This window comes from Pipistrellus hanaki, assembly GCF_964339955.1.
Source record: "Pipistrellus hanaki genome assembly, chromosome: X".
NCBI lineage: Eukaryota > Metazoa > Chordata > Mammalia > Chiroptera > Vespertilionidae > Pipistrellus > Pipistrellus hanaki.
In genome coordinates, this window is record NC_140524.1 from 32,236,244 (window position 1) to 32,254,361 (window position 18,118).

The window sequence follows — 18,118 nt, forward strand, 5'->3', positions numbered from 1 at the left end:
CATATGTAATGTTTAAAACAGTGGCTGACATATAGTAAGCATTGCAATACATGCCAGGTATATTGATAATTATTATTAATCAAAGTGAACTTAGCTCCATTTCTTGAGAGGATTATATATTTACCAGCTGCCATGGTAACAGGGTGAGTTTTTCCTCTTATTTAATTTAAGCCCAGCTATAGACAGGTAGGATAGAGCTAGGCCATAGAGGGATAATCTTTACACTGATGAGATTGGTTAAGTCTAAGGAATCAGGACTATGGAATACTAGATAAGAAAGCTAGAGATACTGGTACAGCCTGGAGACCTATTTGGGATGCCAAATGCAGATTCACCTGTGCCACAATTTTTCTTGGATCTGGGCCCAGTATAATGCACTAACTAATAAGAGGCCATCTCTGCTGGGTGGAGAGATTTCCTTATTTTACAGTTTAGCAACACTATATGAAGACCCTCTATAGATATAAGTTAATATTGTTATACCCTTAAATAGCTCATTTGGTGAGTAAGGACTGAGGAATTTGCTTTAAGGAAAAAGGATATGTCTCATTTTCCTAGGAAGAAACAATGGAATACTTATTCTTTATTTTTTGTTAATTCTCACCTGAGGATATTTTTCTGTTGATTTTTAGAGAAAGTGGAATGGGGGAGAGAGAAAGGGGGAGAGGGAGGTAAGGAGAGAGAGAGAGAGAGAGAGAGAGAGAGAGAGAGAGAGAGAGAGAGAGAGAGAGAGAGAGAGAGAGATGTGAAAGGGACAATCGATTGGTTGCTTCCTGCATGCACCTTGACTGGGGCGGGGAATGAACATGCAACCCAGTTACAAGCCCTTGACTGGGAATCGAACCCAGAAACTCTTCAGTGCTTGTGTTGATGCTCTACCACTGAGCCACACGAACCAGGACTGAAATACTTTTTCATCACTTATTTGTCTTAAGTGACATGCTATTAAGCAAGTCAGAAGTAATGGGCTTGCGCTGCAGACGGGAAAATTGATGGCGAATATTAGGGAGCATAGTTTTAAAGTGAAGGGGACTTGTTCATCACCACTAGGAAACAGGAATTACTATTGAAAGAGAAATGCTCCAAAGTGATTTCCTGAAGACATGATGATTGCCCTACTGACCCAACAAATCTAAGCACTATTGTTAGCTTAGGCTTGCAGAGAAGGTGATGTCACACTTCAAGTTAAAGAAAAGGGCCTTTGTTGAGATAGAAATTGCTTATGTAGTAGAATGAATCTGGTACATTCTGTGATACATGAATGGTCTATTCTTTACAGTCTATTTTGAATTTTGAATTCCAGGAGAGGATATAGGCAGGACAGAGACACTGGCATAGGAACTTATTAAGAAAATTCTTCATTACTGAAAATAGCAAACTTTTCAAGTCTCATTGAAAATTATATATTTCTAAAGTCCCAGCCTATTTAAACATGATATATAAATTGGACAACCGTCTAGATATGTCCAATAGATTTCATACCCCATGTTTAGAAATTTTGGTGAGCAGAAGTAGAAATGGATTCCCACTCAGAGAGAAGTCTATTTTTAAAGATGTGAATGTAAGTGAGTTTCCCATAATTTTATCTGGGGTCTTTCCTTTAATTCTACCCACTCCCATCTTAGTCTATATTAGGTATTTCTCTTCGGGGTTCCCACTGCAACCTCTGTAGAACTTAAACTAGCATCTTAATAATCTATGTATTTCCATCTCCCCTACTATGTTGGGAGCATCTCAAGATGAGACATTCTTTTTCTGTGTTCTCAGCTTAAATGGGATAGAGCAGGTGCTCAGTAAATGTTTACTGAACAAGTAGACAAATCTCAATGACTTAACATTGTGACATATTTCAGTAGATTGGGCTGAGGCAGATCTTTTTACTATGTCAATTGTGAGGAGAACGATTACCCAATTTGCAAGTGGCTTTAAGTTCTTTAAAAGCATTTGTTTACACATTAACTATTTATATGTGAGCTCCCCTCATCTTATTTCATATTTGCATACTAACTTGGAGCCTGATACATGGTTGTTAGTGCTCAATAAATGTTTACTGAATGAATAATGTGCTTATTTATTCACTAAACAGGCCCCAGAGGAACCTCTATCAGGCAATGCTTTTACCAGATTTCTGTAAAGGAAGCTACTGATTTATTGAGCAACAACTATGCACTAGTCACAATGAGGGATGCTTTTACATCACACATTCTTATTTATAATTAACTCAAATAAAATGAGATTTCTTTAATACAATAAAAACTTTAAGTATTTCAGATAATTCTCCTTTGAAGTCCCTCTGAATGGTGTTTTACTGAGCATTTATCACGAGGGATCATCCACTATTGAAAAAGATTGATACTTTCCAGCCTCCGGAGTAATAGGAAGAGACTGGCCTGTAGAAAGAGATAATCAAAGAGAGCCAGCTACACAGATTCTTTTGATTGTTTGATCATTAGGGGTTGGGGAGAAAGGTTATTTACTTGGCTTAAAGCTTGAACTTTATCAGTGAGTTAGACATGTAGGAATTATTTAGGAATTATTTGTGCAATAGTATAATTAATCTTTTTTACTAATAAAATTAATTTCTTATTTTTCATTTTGGTAGCCTGATTTCTATCCTCCTATATAATAAAGAGGTAATATGCAAATTGACTGTAACTCCAACACACTTCTCCCATGTGGTCAAAGATGGCCACCTCATGTGGACACAAGATGGCCACCACAAGATGGCCAGCAGGGGAGGGCAGTTGGGAGGGACCAGGCCTGCAAGTCAGGACAATTGGGGGCAATCAGGCCATCAGGGGAGGGCAGTTGGAGGTGACCAGGCTTGCAGAGGAGGACAATTAGGGCCAACCGGGCTGGCTGGGGCGGGAAGTTAGGGGTGACCAGGCCTGCAGGGGAGGACAGTTAGTGGCAACCAGGCTAGCAGGGGAGAGCAGTTAGAGGAAATCAGGTGGGGAAGGGAGCAGTTAAGCGTCAATCAGGCTGGCAGGCAGAAGTGGCTAGGGGGTGATCAGGCAGGCAGGCAGGCGAGTGGTTGGGAGCCAGCAGTTTTGGATTGTGAGAGGGATGTCCGACTACCCACCTGAGTCGGACAACCCTCAAGGGGTCCCAAATTGGAGGGGGTGCAGGCTGGGCTGAGGGGACCCCCCCCCCCATGCACGAATTTCATGCACCTGGCCTCTAGTTTGGGGAATATAGTTGTTTGTGTCATGAGTGGGGAATCAATTGGAGATGCTGGAACTTGCCCCTTGAGTTTTCATTGCTAAAAACTCCTTTTGATTCACTCTGAGTGATTTTTACATTTCACTCATCATTATGTTTCACCTGACAATACAAATCTTGTAACTGCTATGAAGGTTGAATTTAATTAACTGCTCTTCAAAATTCTGCCATGCTACCTCCATAAAATGACAGTTAGGGCATTTGTTAGGGAACTGACATAATGACATAAAAATCTACATGATGAAAGAATGAGTCATATCTCTTTCTTGGAGAAAGACACAGGGGCTACTAACCCCTTTTGATTGAATGCTTCCAACTTGGCAAACTTAAGACAGCAGTAAGAGAGCCAACTCTTACACAAAATTATGTGTTATGAAGCTATTATAAAATCTTTGTTGCTGGGTTGTGCACAGAATTATCCAACCATTGCCTATCTCTTTGTTTATTTGGATGTCCCAAACATCAAGACATTTAAATAAGTAGAAATAAGAATGTCTTGTACTCTCAAAGGTTCATTGTAATGCATGTAGGCACATGTAGCATAAATCAAAATATTCAGAAAAGAGCTCTTGCTTGGAAAACTGCAATGAATGGGTGATACTGATCCTAGTGTAAATAATGGAATATGTTCAAAGGACACTGCTTGAAGCCTTGAATGACCTCTTACTTTGTATATACCAAAAACAAGTGACCTATTTGAATATCTATCCATTGATTTTTAAAATACTTTTATTTAGGCTTTAGGGTGGGGCATTGGGGAAAGCCTCTTAAGTAATCCTGAAAATGGATCATATTCCTGTGTTTCACCATGTAGAATAGTATAAAGGTTCTTTTGGCAAGAGAAATACTATCACATTGTTGTAATCCAAAATCCATCCAGGCTAAACATTTGTCTGATGAGACATAGGATGTTGTTGTCCTTTGTAATGGTGTACCTTGAAGGTAGGAGCTTCATATAAAATATCTCAGTTCCCCTCAGTAACATAATTCTGGGAAAGTCTGAATATTTTGAAGTCATTTACAATTCCAGCCCACAACTTTTGATGGTACTGAGTTTGATTTAATACCTATGGTGTGGCACAGAACTAAATATTAATTTGTCCCAAATTTGCCATTTTTCAAGCTTTAAGGGAGAAATTGTTAGTTTTAGATTTCTAGATTTTGATGAATAAATATCCATGTTTATCTTTATGCACACTATGGCATTCTATAGACTCTGATCCTATTCCTGTAAGTATGTATTTTCTCAAGATTGAGATCCCCACCCCAATAATCTATTGTGATCATTACCATTTTCAGAGCTCTCTCGATATCAATTCCTTGACTCCAGGGCACAGCAGGATTTGCTAAGCAGTCTCCAGCACTGCCTCTCCGGGACACATCCACTCGCTGCCTCCTCAGATAGCGGAAAGCTTCTGCTATGACCAATATTGCATCGTGTGTCAACGCAGATGTATACTGAAATGGATGCATAGAAAACAAGATACCATGACAAATGATGCCCTTGAAACTTGACTTTTTTCTTATCATTTTCATTCATCAATACCTCTTGCTTTACAAAGTCATCCTCTTAATTATTTAAATCAAGAGATCTCTCTGGAGAAGGCAGACTTTGATTCATTCTAAGAGTAATGCTTCCTACCTCACGTGTGCACATGTTAAATTACTAAGATCCTATGGCTCAAGGGAATCTTTCTCTTGTTCTCAACACAGTGTTTCATATTGAGTGGAAAAACATGTTAAATTAAAGGATAGTGTATGTAGAATGGAGAGGAAACAGCATATCCTAAAGCAAGACTGGGTTATTGCGGTTTCTAATAGAAAATTCAGATCTGGTGTTTACTTAGGGGAAAATGAAAATAGCTAAATTAGACAGCTTGAAATTAATTTGGAGGGAAACATTAATCATTTCTGTCTGGACCACATTTCTGGTGAACTAGGACCCCTGGCCAGCAATAAATCAGTTTTTGTTTCCTGGGGGAAGCAAAAACTAAAGCTGTTTTTTTATTGTAAAAAATTATAATTGTTACTGAATTTTAAATCTGATAACACCAATAATTCGCAGGCAGTAATGCATGATGCTGCCTTTTTCAGGCAAGAACACTTACTTTCTATTCCTTGGATACATTGGTATGCATCTATTGGAATTGAGGCCAGTTACTTAAAACAAGGAATTGGATTATCTGCAATTTGACATGGCTGATAAACAAACCAACATTCAATTAAAATAAGATGGCCCCTGTTTTGTAGATGGTGACAAATACTGGTAGAATATAGAATTCTGTTGCTTTTTTAAAAAAATGAATCAAAATATTCTAGGGGAAGTTGTATTATATATAATACATCCAAATACAATTGGGAGTGAATTTATTGTCATCTTTACAACTATCAATTTACTTTTCTGACTTCTTCATGTCACTGTTCTTTCAGGAGCAAAACATCAAGTTTGATTATAATAGGGGGCATATGTTCTTTTCTTTATGTCTGCCCATCCTAGCACTACATAAAGTGAATATGGTGGTGGTTTTACCCCAGCTGCCTTTCCAAGCCATGTCAGAAGAGCTATTTAATATTCTACTGTTTCAGCTTCTACTTACCAATGTGTGAGCATGTAAAAAAAAAAAAAGTCCCCAGAGGAAACATTCATAACATATAGACTAAATTAGGCATCAGGGTTTTAATCTCTAGATAATTGTATTTTCTAGTAAAAAAAATTACACATTATTATATATTGATTTCAGAGAGGAAGGAAGAGGGGGAGAGAGATAGAAACATCAATGATGTGAGAGACATTGATTGGTTGTCTCCTGCATGCCCCACAATGGGGATTAAGCCCACAACCCGGGCCTATGCCCTGACCAGGAATCAAACCTCCTGGTTCGTAGGTCAAGCCATGCCGGCCTAGCTGTACATCATTTTTAAAAGTGGGCTTTTGTCTGATTGATATATAGAAAGATTTCATAATGATTAGTACTAAGCAAAAGTAATCTTAAAGTTATAACCATCTATTTAAATATTCCATTTTCTTAAGTTATTTGGAGAGTTTTACATATAAGCCTTAACGATTCTTTTCAGCACGTTTGAAGAACTTTACATTATACATATCAAGAGCTATCAATAAATAATCCAGAGCCGAGATTGTTTTCCTTCTCTTTTGTACAACCTCAAGAACTTCTGAAGAGGCATAATCTACTCTGTAGTAGGCTTTTCATACTTTTATCCTGTCCACTTTTGTGTGTGTGCCTGACACATTTTAGATACCCCCTTAAATAAATAAAAATTTCTTCTCTATTATCTGCTAAATATAAAGATGGCAAAGCAGTGTATAGGTAGTTTTATGAAAACCTGAATTTGTATAAGCTCACCTGAATGTAGTGGATGGATTTAGTACATAGAAAATATTTGAATGATCAGGGAAATGCAAATTAAAACCATAATGAGATATAACTTTATACCTGTTAGAATGGTATTATAGAAAAGACAAAAATAACATGTGTTGGCAAGGATGTGGAGAAAAGGTAACCCTTGTGCACTGTTGGTGCGAATGTAAACTGTTACAGCCATTTTGGAAAATAGTATGGAGTTTCTTCAGGAAATTAAAAATAGAACTACCATATGAACCAGCAATTCCATTTCTGGGTATTTATCTGAAGGAAATGAAATCAGTATCTTGGAAAGATATCTGCATTCCCATATTAATTGCAGAAATATTTACAATAGCCAAGACATGAAAACAACCTAAGTGTTTATTAGTGGATGAACAGGTAAAGAATATGTAATATATATATATATATATATATATATATATATATATATATATATATATATATGATGAAATATTATTGAGCCATATAAAAGAAGGAAATCCTGCTATTCACAACAACATAGGTGCACTTGAGGATATATGCTAAGTGAAATAAGTCAGACAATGACAAATATTGTGTGATCTTACAATATGTGGAATCTAAAAAAACCTGAATTCATAAAAATAGAGAACAGATTGATGGTTGCCAGAGGTGGGAGTGGGGTTGGATGAGGGAATTTGGTAGAAGTGGTCAAAGGGTACAAACTTCTAGTTATTAGATAAATAAGTCCTGGGGATGTAATGCATGGCATGGTGACTGTACTGTATTGTATTTTTGAAAGTTGATAAGGGAGTAAATCTCAAAAGTTCATATTATAAGAAAAGAATTCTAACTATGGTGGTGATGGATGTTAACTAATTTTAAGGTGGTTGGTAATCATTTAATAATATACACATATATAAAATAACTACGTTGCATACCTAAAACTAATATGTTATATGTCAATTATGTCTCAACTAAAAATATAAAATAATCATCTTTTTAAAAATTGAATACAAAGGATTCATCATAGGGATTGTGACCATATTGACTGAGACATATAAAGAAATCTGATTTGACCATGGGACAGATTGTTTTAAAATGGGACTTTCCTAGAAAAACATGGCATGTATACTATAATTTCTACAGCACAGACTACCACTTAATTAGTGAGTAGATTAAATGAATAAAAATTATGTTTAACTCTAACTTTTCTAGAACATACCAATTACATAAAGTAAGGTCCTACTTGTATTATGTTCTGATGTGACCCATTGCCTATGTGATTCAGAATGTATTTCCTGGTCTGTATCCTCATTATATTCTCCCTCATTCTGTTTTTGCCAGGGAGGATTTGAGGATGGGTATTTTGAAACCATGAGAAAGGAAATATTCCCTTCCCCCATCTTTTCCTTGTTTAGAGAAGGGTCTTCACTATACTTTGACCCCTTGCTTGATCACAGAAATCCCATAGCCATAGTACATATATACTTTCACTGTATCAGGAAGGAAGAATTTAAAGTTAGTTTCATATTTGAATCAATGCACAGAGGGAATGGTTACTTAAAAAACAAGTTAAAAAATAAAAAAAATACATTTGAAGGATACTTTGTGTAACATGAATAACTTTCCTCTAATTTATGTTTTAATTCCCCATTTTTAAATAATATAATTTCTAGCCTAAAGGAACACATATGAAAATTGTACACTGTAAGCATAGCTTTCTACTTTTAATATTCTTGATTTCATAAAAATGAGCAACTTAGGTAATCTAATTATTTTCAAAGATACTTTTCTTGCAGGCAGGAAAACATTTCCGTTCAATATATGTATAGTATAGACAATACATACTCTGTATTAGAGGCTAATTCAGTTGGGTGTGCTGAAATTCATGAAACTTATTAACACAGAACAATCACATAAATAATGTAAAATCTAATTTTTTGTTTCAGATTATCAGTCTCCCTTAGCTATTCCCACTGCTCCAAACTTTGGTCTGACTCTGATTATTGTTATATTTTAAATCGTTATGAGCATATTATAAATGAAATTCATTACAAAATTAACAATCTGCAACACTGGGTTTTAAAAAGACCTCCTTTTTTATTGTATTTTTATTTGGGAGTTTGTTTTTCAAATGCAGCAGCATGATCTGTGATTGTGTTTTACCATCCTTAAAACACTTTTGAGGGAAGACCGCTCGATCACAGGATGGCTGTAAATGTATAAAGACCATATTGAGATGCTTTGAAAAGCTGGCCTATGGTGTCTAAATTCTATGGAACATTACCTTTAGTGGTGCATTCTTGGCTTCAGGGAATTCCCTTTCATCCAGTCTCACCCAGCGCTGTATGAACTGCTGAACCATAGGGTTTTCATTGTTGACAATCTGGAATCCTGTAATATTAGCTCCCCCATGCATGACTCTTTCTAGCAAAATATCGGTAAAACCCTAAAAAGAGATAGAAAAAGAATCATGATTGTAGGATGTCATGAGTTTTATGTATAGTGTCTATTGATTAGAATGCAAAGGGGGAAATGAAAATTCCTTCTCTAGGATCATTCTTTAATAGAACAATGAAGAAAACCCTGGGCACAATGTTATATGCCAATTATATCTCAATGAAAACAACAATGACAAACAAAAAATAGAAAAACCTGGATATGGACTAATTCTTAAGGTACTATGTCTCTGAAACTACAAGTATTCTGGAGAAAATAAGCATTCTTCCATTTTAGTGACTGTGTTTATTTAGTGTAGCTTTGCCAAGGACAAACATATGTGCCAACTTCAAGAAAATGTTTTGATTTGTTTCATTTACCTGTATAATTAGGGTTTCTTCATTGAGTACATACTATACAATGCTTCATGTAACTGGACAATATTGAAAAAGTTTGACCCCAACTAGAGGAATAAAATATTTTCTTCAGCTTAACATGCCAAACACAGAAGATTGCTTTAGATTCTAATGATGTTTACTTTCAACATTTGTGACATAGAAATACCAAAGAGGAAGACTGACTGTTTGGTTGTATATGATGGTACAAACCCCAGGATATGTCTCACATGTGTGTATAAATGAGTCTTGACATCTACTCCATAGCACCCACCATTTTCTTCTTTTGCTCTGGCTACAGTCTGGTGTCTCTGCCACCTCATCTTCCTCATGGAATCTCTTCAGGTTCTCATCAAGCCATTTCCACCTAGGCACCACCAGTTCCACTGGGCATTGCTATTTTCTAGAACTCCTCTTCCAGGAATTACACTATATTTGCTGGATACCTGTCTCTTGCTAATTACTGCTGATGCATTTGGGTCTTCAATGGGCTGAAGCCAACATTTATATCCATAAAGAAATGAGAACTCTTCCTCCCTTCTTTAGATTCTCCTTCCCAACATTTTAGTATAAGATTTTCAAATATACAGAAAAGTTGAAAGAATAATACAGTGAACACCCATATATTACTACTTATATTTTATAATTAGTATTTTCTGTTTATTTATTAATCCATTTCATGTTTTGGATGCATTTCAAAGTAAGTTGTAGACATTTCTTTACTTCACAGCAAAAGACTTCTATATGCTGATCATTAACTAAATATCAATGTTTGTTTGTAGTTTCCTTCCTTCCTTCCTTCCTTCCTTCTTTCCTTCCTTCCTTCCTTCCTTCCTTCCTTCCTTCCTTCCTTCCTTCCTTCCTCTCTTCCTTCCTTCCTTCCTTCCTTCCTCTCTCCCTAACATTTCTTCCTTCCCTTTTTCTTCTTTGTTGAGTAAAAATTACATTCAACAAAGTGCACATATTTTTTTTCTTTTTTAAAATTTTCAGTTACAGTTTATATACAATACTAGAGGCCTGATGCACAAAATTCATGCACTCAGGGGGGCGGTGATGTTCCTAAGCCTGGCCTGCACTCTCTTGCAGTCTGGGAGCCCTCAGAGAATGTCTGACTCTCCACAGGGAGTGGGCCTAAGCTGTTAGTTGAACATCCTTAGCGCTGTTTCAAAGGTGGGAGAGGCTCCTGCCAGTGCCACTATGCTTGCTAGCCATGAGCCTGGCTTCTGGCTGAGTGGCACTCCCTCCATGGGAGTGCACTGACCACCAGGGGCAGCTCCTGCATTAAGCATTTTGCCCCCTGGTGGTCAGTGCACATCATAGTGACCTGTCATTCCACCAAAAAATCTATTTGCATATTAGCCTTTTAATATATAGAATTATACTACTTTTAGGTGTACAACATAGTGACTCAACATTTATATGACTTACAAAGTGATCCTCTCGATAAGCCTAGTACCCACCCAGCACCATATATAATTATTATACTATTGTTGACTATATTCCCTAAGCTGTATTTTACATCCGTGTGACTATTTTGTAACTGCTAATTTGTGCTTCTTAATCCCTTCCCCTTTATCATCCATCCCCTTAACTCACAACCTTATCTGGAGACCACCAATTTGTTTTCTGTAGCTATGAGTTTATTTGTTTTGTTTAAAAAATTCTACCTGTAAGTGAAATAATGTTCTTTGTATGACTTATTTCACTTTGCGTAATGTCCTCTAGGTCCATCCATGTTGTTGCAAATGTCAAGATTTCACTTTTTGTTACAAATGGGTAATATTCCATTGCACATATGTACCATATCTTCTTTATCTATTCGTCTATTGATGGGCACTTAGGTTACTTCCATATTTTGGCTATTGTAAATAATGCTGCAATAAATATAGGGATGCATATGTTTTGTTTTTTTTTGAATTAGGGTTTTGGATTTCTTCAGACATATATCCAGAAGTAGAATATCTGGTTCATATGTTCTATTTTTTGAGGAACCTCCACACTGTTTTTCCATAGTGGCTGCACCAATATACAATCCCACCAACAATGCATGAGGGTTCTCTTTTCTCCACATTATTGCCAACACTGTTGTTTTTTAGGTTTATTGATAATAGCCAGTCTGACAGGTGCAAGTTATATCTCATTGTGGGAAATGAAAATCAAAACCATAATGAGATATTGCCACCTGTCTTTTAAAAAGATATATTTTTATTGATTTCAGAGAGGAAGGGAGAGGGAGATAGAAACATCAATGATGGAAGTGAATCATGGATTGACTGCCTCCTGCACACCCCAGACTGAGGATTGAGACTGCAATCTGGGTATATGCCCTGACTGGGAATCAAACTGTGATCTCCTGGTTCATAGGTTGACACTCAACCACTGAGTCATGCCGGCTGCTATCCCCCAAGTCTTAAATGTACCACCCAATGAATTTTGATAAATTCATATATCCATATTGGTAAAAAAAAAATCTGTTAGTTCTATAATGTTTTCTTTTTTGCTTTATAAGTTTTTATTGAAGTATAATAATCATATAGAAAAGTGTATCTATCTTTTAAAAAATATATTTTATGATTTTTTTTACAGAGAGAAAGAGAGAAGGATAGAGAGAGACATTGATGAGAGAGAAATGTCAATCAGCTGCTTCCTGTATACCTCCTACTGGGGATGTGCCTGCAACCAAGGTACATGCCCTTTACTGGAATTGAACATGGGACCTTTCAGTCCGTAGGCTGACACTCTATCCATTGAGCCAAACCTGTTAGGGCTAGAAAGGTGTATCTATCTTTAAGTATATAACCTGATGACTTTTTACAAACTGAACACATGAATGTAACTAATATACACAAGCTCCCCCTCTTGTGTGCTTCTCTAGTCACCACCCCTACCTCCATTTCTTTTAATTTTACATTTCTTTAACATGGGCAACAAGATAGTCTTAGAAAACATTTTAGCAAAACAGCTTTTTCAGTTATTACTTACAGCCTGCTTCTTCTTCCTTTTACAAGTGGGATATGAGTCAATTGAGACTGGACAAAGCCAAATACTTTGCATCACTGAGAATCATAACTCCTTTCAGATAATCACAAAGTATTTATAAAATTAACATTAACTTGCTAGGATGAGTTTTCTTCCAAAGTCTTCCTTCATGAAATAAACTAAGACTCAGGGTTTTCTCCCATTTTCTCCCCCTGTACTGTAATCAGTAGAGAGGCTTGCCTGTGTATGAAACTTACCCTGTTATTCAACTCCCCACTCCTACCCTCTAAAATTATCTATACTAATAAAAGGGTAATATGCCAATTATACTGGCGAGACCAGGATGTCTTCCGGACAGAGCTGTGACAGAGGGCCTAGGACAGGCAGCCCTGGTGGCTGGCAGTGGCAGCAGCAGCGGGGTGATGGGGGCAGCGCCTTTCCCTCATTGGCCTGGTAGCCTCCAGCAGAGGGAGGCCATCAGTAGAACATCCCCTGAGGGCTTTTGTACTGTGAAAGGGGGCAGGCCTGGCTGAGGCCCCTCCCCCCCCCCCCCCCCCCCGCCGCCTCCCAGTGCACCAATTTTCGTGTACCGGGCCTCTAGTATACAAATAGAGAACCAAGGACAAAACTTTAGCAAATGTCTTTAATTCATTTACTGTGCCAAACCATATTTGTCAATTAACAAGTATTATAAAATAACATTGATCAACTTCCCACCTCCCTGCTGGTGGGGGTAAAGAGAGGACTCTCTGGTGCTCTCCAACATCTTAAGAACCTGGGCTGGAAAAGCTGAGCTCCCTTCCTTGAAAGAAAAGAGCTGAGAATGCTCTGTCACCATCCTGGTCTCCAGAGTCAACTGACACAGCATATACTAGGATGTACTATTTCTTGTGCTCTCACACTTTGATAAACATCTAACCCCTGTTTACCTAATAGAGCATGTTAAAATGACAATGGAGAATTAGTTAAAGGGAGGGAGAGAAAATATCCCAGAAATCTCACATCTTCCTTACAGCGTAAGAACCAGCACTTCTGTCTTTTTACACACCATGCCACTCCTTTCCAGAAAGGTTTCCCTCACTGCCCTTCTCTTGGTAAGGTTATTAAAAGGAAGGGTCCAACTCAAGTTCACCTTACCAATCACCTCCACTTATTCCCAGGAGGCTTCATTCTACCACATAAGCCCCACATATTTTCACTTGGGTGTCTTCTCCAGCAAACATATTGTAATTTAGAAATATCTTCATAGCCTCTGCACTCATCTTCCTATCACACACAAAGCATACTACTGAATACCTAGAAGCTTTTCTGTCAACCAATGTTTTATGACAAATATACCTGGAAATGAGTTCTGGCACACCTCAGACTGGAATCAACCTTGCTGTTCTCAGGGGATGAAATCTGTCCATAGCAGCACAAATCAAATCAGGGGAAGATCACCTCAGACTCTTCTTGTGGAAGGCAAGACCTACACATCACTAGCTCCTACTGACTGCCATGAAGGCTTACTGTCTATACAGGCAGAAAGCACTAACATAGCCTTATGAACAAATTGGAGAGAGCAGAAGTGTAGTAGAAAAAAGAAATGAGGTAACATGTATTTAAGATGATGAAAGGAGAGACTTGTTGCTAACGGGCAAGAGTTGGCTGGCTTCTAGTCCTACTTTTCCCTTTGGCCCATTTATGAACATTTTGCTTGTTTGTAATGTAATCAGATTTTATGGCTTAAATGTTGTCCTGGTGCCCAGCATTTAGATGCAGCAAAACACAAGCCTCAAGATTGAGATAATCAAGACTGGATTCTCCTCCAAATTCTGAAAAAACAAAACAAAACAAACAAACAAAAAAAACTCCACAACACTAATGCAGCAAAGCTGACCAAGAAACATTAAAGGAAGTAGAAGAGGAAGAGAGTGAATAGGTGTACAATAGAAAGGGAGATAGAAGAAAAATTTCTGCTAACAGGAGGAAGTTTGATAACTCTTCATCATACTTCTATTTATGATATTTTAAAAAAGAATTTTATTTTTTTTGTCAAGTACTGCTAAGTTCCACAGTTCAAGTGGCCACTGATAGCCATATTATAAAAATTAAAATTGCTAGATTTCTCTTTTTGAAGTGTCAACACACCAAACTCAGATTTAGATGTAAATTCCAAATATCTCTCCTCTGTAAAAAGACTAACATAAAAGGAATGACCACCAAGCACATAAAATAGGCAAACAAATAAAATAAAAGGGTGAAGAGCAACAGTATAAAGAAGGAAGTTAGGATAGAGATGTTGGCTGTGGAGCAAAAATTGTCTGCCTGTTAGTCTTCCTTCTGCCTCTGTTCTATTATGTTTTGTTTTCTTTAACATATTGGTATATTCTGTTGTAGTTGTGGACAAGCATAGTTCATGACATTTTCAAAATTGAAGCCTGAATATCCCTAAAACCTCAAAAACAACAACACAAAACAAACACACACACACACACACACACACACACACACACACACACACACACTAATTCAGCAAAGCTGACTACCAAACCTTCAATAGGTATGTGATGAGCAATTTGGGAGAAAAAGGATAAATGGTAGGCAGGGTTGTATTAGGGCAGAGGTCTGGCTCTCCTCTTATTCTTGTCTTTAAATCATTATTGTTGTTCATATTATATTCCCTCAAAATTTCTTCCTCTTCATGTATCCCTTATTTTAATTTTTTTCTAAAATATATTTTTATTGACTTTTTACAGAGAGGAAGAGAGAGGGACAGAGAATTAGAAATATCCATGAGAGAGAATCATCCATCAGTTGCCTCCTGCACACCCCCCACCGGAGACATGCCCGCAACCAAGGTACATGCCCTTGACAGGAATCGAACCCGGGACCCTTCAGTCCGCAGGCTGACGCTCTGTCCACTGAGCCACACAGGTTTCTGCATGTATCCCTTATTTTAATTAATGACATTTTAGGCTTATTGAGTCACTGGGTGAGGCCCAAGAACCTGTATTGAAGCACAAGTAGGTTTGATTATTTTCCTAGCTACCTAGTTGGTACTCCCTCTTCCAGTTCTTTACTTCTACAGTTTATCCTTCATATAATACATTTACCTTCCTAAAACACCAGTTAGTGCATAGTACTCCTTTCCTCAAATTATTGCAAGGATATCCTACTTTCTGTATCTATCTCTTTCTGTAGTTATATTAACAGCTGAAAATCTTGACTTGGCCTTCAAGTTATCCATTTTCTGTTATCTTCTGCTCCCTTGGCCTCATCGACACCATTTCTTTCAATAGACCTCATGTGCTAATCACACTATGCCGTTTTTAATCTTGCCTCCTTTATCTAGAAAGGGTCTATACTTCATCACTTCATCTCACCATCTCTCTTGAAATTTCATTCTTCCAGAATAATTTCATTTAGTAAAATAAAGATGAAAAACATCGATAAGAACTTTGTTACTCTAATCCCCACCAGGCAGTAAGAGGGCCACTGTGTATCCCCTTTTGTGTGCCCCAATTATTACATAGGGTCTTGAATATTGTTGACCACCAATGAGCTTTTTTCCTTATTATTACATGCCTTCCCCATGCCTTCTGTGTAATAAGTATATGTGTATATGCCACAATATCATTGCTAGATGACTCCAAGTTTCCAAATCCCATACTGAACTAAGTTGAAATTTCTGTTGTGCCCATCTATTTTTATAGGATTTTAATAGCTAGAAGTGATGATCAAATACTCAAATGATTTTTGTGTGCTTAAACTTATCAATCCTAGTGTTTCTTACATTTCACTAACTCTCTTGGTTGCAATTATTCTTTTTTAGCTAACTGTTAGAGTGGTATCTTTTCCTTTGCTTGATTTATTAAACAATGTACAGAGGGAGAGATTAAAAGAAATGAGAGACAAAGAACTTATATGCATATATGCTTGACCTATAGACACAGACAATAGTGTGATGAAGTCTTGGGGGTGAGGTAGGAAGGGTTTAAAGATGGACAAAGGGGGACATCTGTAATACTTTCAACAATAAAGATAAATTTTTAAAAATAAAGTAGAAAAAAAAGAGAGATGAGAGAAGACAAAGATTGGAGGCAATCCTACTGCTCACAGGTAGGGTGATTTGAAACTCTACTTACACAATTTTGTTCATCAGTTATTTTGTTCATTAGATTCCACATATGAGTGAGATTATGTGATATTTATCTTTCTACGACTAGCTTATTTTGCATAGTATAATAATCTTCAGGTCCCTCCATGCTGTCTTTTTAAAAAATTGATTAAGGTATTACGCATGTGTCTTTATTGCCCCCCCCACCCCCCATGCTGTCTTAAAAGTAAGAGATAGATCCAGAAATATAGAAGCATGAAACAGACTGATGAATCTCCAGAGGGAATGTGGAGGTGGGAAGAGATTAACCGAAGAACTTATATGGATATATGCATAACCCATGGACACAGATAATAGTGTGGTGGAGGCCTGGGGGGCAGGTATAGGGTGAAGGGGGCCAATTGGGAAAAGGGGATATATCTGTAATACTTTCAACAATAAAGATACATTTAAAAAGTAACTTCACTTTCTCACTTTCTATTTTCTAAGTGTACTTGACTATTTGCCTCTGTGTAACAGTGGTGATGTTTGTTGGAAATATGGATACAATCTCCAGAATTTATTACTTTGAGAGGAAAGCTACTTATATCGATTTATAAGTTCTGCTGTAATTCATTAATTGTATCACTTCTCAATCACATCGCATCTGTTTGTTTGATCTAGTGCATATTGCCCACATCTGAATGCAACTGTATAAACCAAACATAACCTTTGTGCCTAAACCATTCACATAGGGCCTTGTAAGCTACCTTTGATTAATTCTTCAAGGCCATCTTTTACACAGACATTGGTTGTATAACTGGCACCCAAACACAGATTGCTCCTGATTTGAGAGCAGCCACACAATCCAGACCTCCAAAGATACAGATGACTTTAGTATTATCATATCTCCCTTGATTTATAAATACTGCAAATCAGTTTCCTTCTGGCAGAGTGAATAATTGAGAGCTGGAAATAAGCATATTCAAGGTTTACATTCATAGCATTTATTTTTAAGATATTATGTGGAGATTTCCTTCATATCATACTATTGTTAGAGTACATTTTGTACAGAGAGGGAAATACACAAGATACATTGACTGACTATAATTGAGTTGATGGTAGATTATTGGTGAGAAATGGGAAAGGTGGTTTGCCTATAGGGAAGATAAAAGCAGTAGAATGAGGGTTGGACGGCTGCCAAGGACAAATACCTATCTCACAATTTGGATGAAGCCTGGCTTTGCCTTTAGTGCCATTTGAATTGTTCATTTGGGTGATGCTTTGATAGGAAAATGCATGGTAATTGTGGCGAGTCCAGCTATCAGGTTGATAATGAGAGACACAAATCTTCTTCTAGAAGCAGGTCCATCCTCTTGGGAAGGTGCAATATGTAGGGTTGAAGATTTCACCATGTAAATTAGCACTTGATTACAAGTTGCTTGTATTATTCACTCAATGTTTCACTCTCTAATCCAATCAGCAAATACACTTTGAAAACCCTTAAGTGCTATCTGTTGGTACAATGGTGAGCCGTATCAAATTTGGTCCTTGAACTCATGACACTTTAGTCTGTGACAGTTATTTGTATGAATATACAAATACTTACAAGTTGACATAGTGCTATTAGTGAGAAAAATAGCCACTGATCTCTTTTT

General features: G+C 37.1%; 1 protein-coding gene across 6 annotated transcripts in view; it reads right to left on the bottom strand.

The window, feature by feature from the left end:
• Positions 1-18,118, bottom strand: part of GRIA3 (glutamate ionotropic receptor AMPA type subunit 3) — a 332,083-nt gene that overhangs the window by 92,822 nt on the left and 221,143 nt on the right. For all 6 annotated transcript variants that reach the window (XR_014793766.1, XR_014793767.1, XR_014793768.1 and 3 more), the window contains exons 6-7: positions 8,857-9,018; positions 4,513-4,680 (exon numbers count right to left, since the gene is read on the bottom strand). Coding sequence is in view for 3 of the 6 variants with exons in the window: in XM_084870792.1 (XP_084726918.1) it covers positions 4,513-4,680; positions 8,857-9,018 (330 nt within the window). In the remaining 3 variants the exon portion in view is untranslated. The remainder of the gene's footprint in view (positions 1-4,512; positions 4,681-8,856; positions 9,019-18,118) is intronic.